Source organism: Mandrillus leucophaeus, unplaced genomic scaffold (genome assembly GCF_000951045.1).
Source record: "Mandrillus leucophaeus isolate KB7577 unplaced genomic scaffold, Mleu.le_1.0 Scaffold3, whole genome shotgun sequence".
In the NCBI taxonomy this organism is placed as follows: domain Eukaryota; kingdom Metazoa; phylum Chordata; class Mammalia; order Primates; family Cercopithecidae; genus Mandrillus; species Mandrillus leucophaeus.
This window is the reverse complement of record NW_012103142.1, coordinates 15,263,642-15,269,641: the sequence shown is the minus strand read 5'-3', so window position 1 is coordinate 15,269,641 and position 6,000 is coordinate 15,263,642. Positions and strand designations below refer to the sequence as shown.

At 44.0% G+C, this 6,000-nt stretch overlaps 1 protein-coding gene across 1 annotated transcript in view; it reads left to right on the top strand.

Moving 5' to 3' along the window:
* Nucleotides 1-957: 957 nt before the first annotated feature.
* Nucleotides 958-6,000, top strand: part of TNFRSF21 (tumor necrosis factor receptor superfamily, member 21) — a 51,061-nt gene continuing 46,018 nt past the window's right edge. The window contains exons 1-2 of the mRNA XM_011986876.1: nucleotides 958-1,610; nucleotides 3,112-3,606. Coding sequence (XP_011842266.1) covers nucleotides 1,211-1,610; nucleotides 3,112-3,606 — 895 coding nt within the window. The 5' untranslated portion in view covers nucleotides 958-1,210. The remainder of the gene's footprint in view (nucleotides 1,611-3,111; nucleotides 3,607-6,000) is intronic.

Below are 6,000 nucleotides of genomic sequence, written 5' to 3'. Positions count from 1 at the left end.
GCATCAACTCTGTTGTTTAAAGCACAGTACAGAAATGCCAAAGGCCCGCCTCTGTTTTGACAAATAAGTAAAAGTTTAGCTTCACATGTGCAAACCGTCTGAAAAAATCATGCCGTGACTGTCAGGTAATGCCAAGCAGGCAATCTGGTGCTGTGGAAGTGGCAGCTTGAATGCATGCCTTCCTGGTTCTCAGCTGCCCTGTCCTCCCACCGTGAAATGGCAGCTTAACATTGGCGTTGGGGAAAGGAAGAGAACTATTTAGCAAGTTATTTTCCTATTGCATTTGGATTTTGTCTAGTATATAACTTTTTTTTTTTTTTTGAGACAGAGTCTCTTGTCACCCAGGCTGGAGTGCAATGGCGTGATCTCAGCTCATTGCAACCTCCGCCTCCTAGGTTCAAGCGATTCTCATGCCTCAGCCTCCCGAGTAGTTGGGATTACAGGCATGTGCCACCACGCCTGGTTAATTTCGTATTTTTAGTAGAGACGGGGTTTCACCATGTCAGCCAGGCTGGTCTCGAACTCGTGACCTCAGGTGATCCGCGTGCCTTGGCCTTCCAAAATGCTGGGATTGTGAGCCACTGCGCCCAGCCGTATATAACATTTTAAATGTCAGCTACGAAGTGTTTTCACATCCATATTCTCAACTGATTTTTATAATCAATTTGAGATGCATTGTCAGTTTCATTTTACAAATGGAAAAAAGAAAGCTGAGGCAAAGGTCAGGCAATGAAACCAAAGCGTCACAGCCAGTAGATCAAGCTGTAGAATGGGATCCACGTCTTTGTTTCTGTAGTTCTACTGTGTTGTAGCACGCTGTCAAGAGGATGCAGTCCTGGTCGGATCTTTAACAGGAATGATGATGGTGGTGCTGGAATTGTTGACCCTTTTTCTCCCCTGCTCCTATGTAACATCTTCTTGGTTTTTGTTCCTTTCCCTTCCCTTCTGTTTCTTTCAGCTTGGATTCCTTAGCATCACCACAGCTCAGCCAGAACAGAAGGCCTCGAATCTCATTGGCACATACCGCCATGTTGACCGTGCCACCGGCCAGGTGCTAACCTGTGACAAGTGTCCAGCAGGAACCTATGTCTCTGAGCATTGTACCAACACAAGCCTGCGCGTCTGCAGCAGTTGCCCTGTGGGGACCTTTACCAGGCATGAGAATGGCATAGAGAAATGTCATGACTGTAGTCAGCCATGCCCATGGCCAATGATTGAGAAATTACCTTGTGCTGCCTTGACTGACCGAGAATGCACTTGCCCACCTGGCATGTTCCAGTCTAACGCAACCTGTGCCCCCCATACGGTGTGTCCTGTGGGTTGGGGTGTGCGGAAGAAAGGGACAGAGACTGAGGATGTGCGGTGTAAGCAGTGTGCTCGGGGTACCTTCTCAGATGTGCCTTCTAGTGTGATGAAATGCAAAGCATACACAGACTGTCTGAGTCAGAACCTGGTGGTGATCAAGCCAGGGACCAAGGAGGCAGACAACGTCTGTGGCACACTTCCGTCCTTCTCCAGCTCCACTTCACCTTCCCCTGGCACAGCCATCTTTTCACGCCCAGAGCACATGGATTCCCATGAAGTCCCTTCCTCCACTTATGTTCCCAAAGGTAACTTAACCTCATGAATTATTTATTTGAGGAAGGCTTTGAGCCCAGTGGCGGTACCAAGAGTGGGCTTGTACCAAAGATGTTTTCTCCACTTTGTTATTCCAAAGTCACCCCTTGGAGAAGAGGCCTTCAAATGGTGGCTAATTAAATCTGGCTTCTTTGGACTTATTAGAAACATGTAGACTTAGAATTTTTCTATTAGGGGAGATCAAATATCTAAAAACTAGGTCACATCAAGCTATAAAATATGAACCAAGAGAAACAAGGACAGCGTGTGACCTTATGTAAGTCACTTAACCTCTTCAGGCCTCGGTTTCAAACTTGTCAAACAAATGAATGATTTAGATGTTTCAGGTTCCTTCCAGATTAAAAGTTTCCCAACATGGAGTCAGTCCCAGGCAGACACAGGCAGGAGCAGAGAAAGAGGGAGAAAGGGAGAAAATACCATTACATCTGGAAGCGAGGCACGAATTTTGAATCCAGGTGGGGCAAAGAATGGGTAGGAAAGTTAGAAGCATCAGGAAATAGGCAAATTTGTATCGGATTGAAGGAAACTAGCACTCATGTCTGGAAAATAATAACTTTATTTTTTCCTAATGATTTTAACTTTACTCCTTGTATCAATTATTCAAGTTTTCCATCAGAACCTCCAGCAGAATATAAAATTTATGCTTTATTTTCAAATCCTTTTTGATTGAATGTAATTTTCATGAGATGATGACCCACTTGAGTTGTTCCTCCTAGTGTCCTCTCATGCATGATTACATTTAGCCTTCATGATAACCCTGTGGAGAGAGCCATCTTACAACTGCCAATTGAAATGAAGAAACCACCTCCAAGAGCTCAGATGGCCACTCCAGCTTTTCTTAGGCCAAGTCCTGTCTCTTGGGACTCAGAATTCCCATCTCTCACACTTCTTAATGAAGATTACTTGTGGAGACTTCTCTGAGAGAAGTCCGCTAAGCTGCCAGCCCAAATCTTGTTTAATCTCTTGATAACAGATGCTCTTAATCACTGAACTGTCCCACCAAGTCTTTCACTAGTCAAATTTGCATTTGATTTCTTTTCTTTATCTTAGTCATAGTCTCAGTTTTACCACTGCATCATAAAATAGTCAAAAGGTGGGAGAAGGAGGATGGACAAAAGAATTAAATTTGAACTGGTTCTCTGAAAACTGAAAATAAGAATTGATTAGATCTCTGCACATGTATGTGCCTGCTCAGTATATGAAGTACAGGAGAAGCTGCTGTCAAGCTCAGCTGTTGGATCCTTAAGGATGCCCTTGGTTTTGGTGTAAGAAAGTGAGTTTAGTGGTTCAGTTCCATTTTTGCCTTCCACATAGGGTCTTTATGAAAATGTGCAACATAATTTATTCTTAAGCCCCAAAGGTCATCTCATCTTTGATTATCTGGCCTAGCTTGGAGATGACCTGGGAAAGGAGGGAATGTATAGATCCCCAAATATGGAAAAGCTCTTCCCCCCTCCCTACTCTTTTTTCTAGGCATGAACTCAACAGAATCCAACTCTTCTGCCTCTGTTAGACCAAAGGTACTGAGTAGCATCCAGGAAGGGACAGTCCCTGACAACACAAGCTCAGCAAGGGGGAAGGAAGATGTGAACAAGACCCTCCCAAACCTTCAGGTAGTCAACCACCAGCAAGGCCCCCACCACAGACACATCCTGAAGCTGCTGCCGTCCATGGAGGCCACTGGGGGCGAGAAGTCCAGCACGCCCATCAAGGGCCCCAAGAGGGGACATCCTAGACAGAACCTACACAAGCATTTTGACATCAATGAGCATTTGCCCTGGATGATTGTGCTTTTCCTGCTGCTGGTGCTTGTGGTGATTGTGGTGTGCAGTATCCGGAAAAGCTCGAGGACTCTGAAAAAGGGGCCCCGGCAGGATCCCAGTGCCATTGTGGAAAAGGCAGGGCTGAAGAAAGCCATGACTCCAACCCAGAACCGGGAGAAATGGATCTACTACTGCAATGGACATGGTGAGCCTTCTCTCTTTTCTCCTCGCTCACAGATCTCTCTGCTGCTTTTTCCCTGGTCCCTGTTTTCTGAAGGAATGGGAATGCATAGTTTGTGGAATCTTTTTTGTAGAGCAAACGCTACTTGATCTACTCGTGTTATAGAAAAAGAGATTGACTGTCTTATTAGAAGTAATACATTCAGAGAGAATAATCTCTCTTCCTCCTTTTCCCCTGGTACCTTTAAAACAGAAGAATGTTGCAGAATCAGAGACCTGGGTGACCCCTAGGGACTTTGTTTGACCTTGTCATTTAACAAATGAGGGATTTGAGTTCAGAGAGATTTGGCAACATTGGTCCAAACAAGAGGCTAGTTGTTTTTGAGGACAGATGGGACGAGACTCCTGACTGTTGGAGCACTTGCTTTTTCTATACGATTAGGCTGTGAAGCAAGTAAAGTGGACAAAACCCAACCTGTCATAAGTTTGCCTTCTTCAATCAGAACCTTGCTTTTAGATTCCTAACAATTTCTTCACATATATATTTTCCCCACTTAACTTTTTAGGATCCCATGTCTGTCAGGAGGGTAGGATAGTGTTTTGGATTGTAGACCCCAGAAGCATAATAGGTCGGTCATCATCTGAGGCTCAGTGTTACTTTCCTGGTAGTCAGCATGTGTTGCATATGGGCTGGAATATTTTGGCCTTTCCTCTTTTGGGGGCAAAAAAATAGCTTACAGAACTTGTCCCAGAGCTCAGTTTGATCTGAAGACTGCAGTTTTCAGACTGTGCAGTAACTTCCCTTTCTTTAAATCCTAAATGAAACTTCAGCCCAGTTTTGATAACCTCATTCAGGTGTGTCCTCTCCCCTCAAAGAGAAAGGGGTGTATCTACTTTTCTAAACAGCAGTTTGGCTTTTTGTAGTCTTACAAATATTGATACCATTTGGCATGGCAATTCCATTCTTGTGACTCTATCATAAAGGTATAATCAGAAATATTGAAACAAAGTTATAAGCACAAAGATCTTAAACTTTTTTTTTTTTTTTTTTTTGAGACGGAGCGAGACTCCGTCGCCCAGACTGGAGTGCAGTGGCCGGATCTCAGCTCACTGCAAGCTCCGCCTCCCGGGTTTACGCTATTCTCCTGCCTCAGCCTCCCGAGTAGTTGGGACTACAGGCGCCAGCCACCTCGCCCGGCTAGTTTTTTGTATTTTTTAGTAGAGACGGGGTTTCACCGTGTTAGCCAGGATGGTCTCGATCTCCTGACCTCGTGATCCGCCCGTCTCGGCCTCCCAAAGTGCTGGGATTACAGGCTTGAGCCACCGCGCCCGGCCAAAGATCTTAAACTTTTAAACCAACATCATGTCTCACAGAAATTGAAAACAACAGAAGGACAGTTTTAGGGAAATAACTAAGTAAATTATGGTGTATTCATAGAATGGAATATTATGTTGACATTCAAGATTTTATGAAGTTTTTGATTTTAGCCAGGAAAGTGTTTATACTAGGTTAAAGGAAAAAAACAAACACCAAACCACATACTTTATAGAATATAATCCCAACTCTCATAAAACTTGAGAATAAGACTGAATGGAAATATGCTAAAGTGACATTTCTTTTTCCCTAGTGTGGTGGGATTTATGCATGGTTTTCTTTTTTCTTTATTAGTTTTCTGTACTTTCCCCAAGTTGTCTGTACTAAGTACATGCTACTTCTATAATGAAAAATTTAGGAAAAGTTAAAGTCTTGCAACTCATTTTGCTTCCCCTTGTTGATTTGTGTAAATTAAGTTTGTCCCACCCCTGACCCAGGACAGCTTTAAGTTTTAGCTTTGAATGCAGCCCGACACAGATTCATAAACTTTCTGAAAACATTATGAGGGTTTTTTTGTTTGTTTGTTTTGTTTTTTGACAGAATTTAGCTCTTGTTGCCCAGGCTGGAGTGCAATGGCACGATCTCGGCTCACTGCAACCTCCACCTCCCAGGTTCAAGCAATTCTTCTGTCTCAGCCTCCCGAGTAGCTGGGATGACAGGCATGTGCTACCACGCCCAGCTAATTTTGTATTTTTAGTAGAGATGGGGTTTCTGCGTGTTGGTCAGGCTGGTCTCGAACTCCCAACCTCAGGTGATCTGCCTGCCTCGGCCTCCCAAAGTGCTGGGATTACAGGCATGAGCCACCTCCCCCAGCATTTTTTTTTAAAGCTTATCAGCTATTGTTGGTGTATTTTATGTGGCCCAAGACTATTCTTCTTCCAGTGTGGCTCAGGGAAGCCAAAAGATTGGACACCTATGATGTAAATGGTCAAAAGTCAAGTGAAAGTCGGACAGAGGCAAACATCCTAGTTGGGTCTTAGCAGTCTAATCCTGCATAAACTTGAATAAGACAACTATTTACTGGAAGCCTGTCTGGGGAAAGCT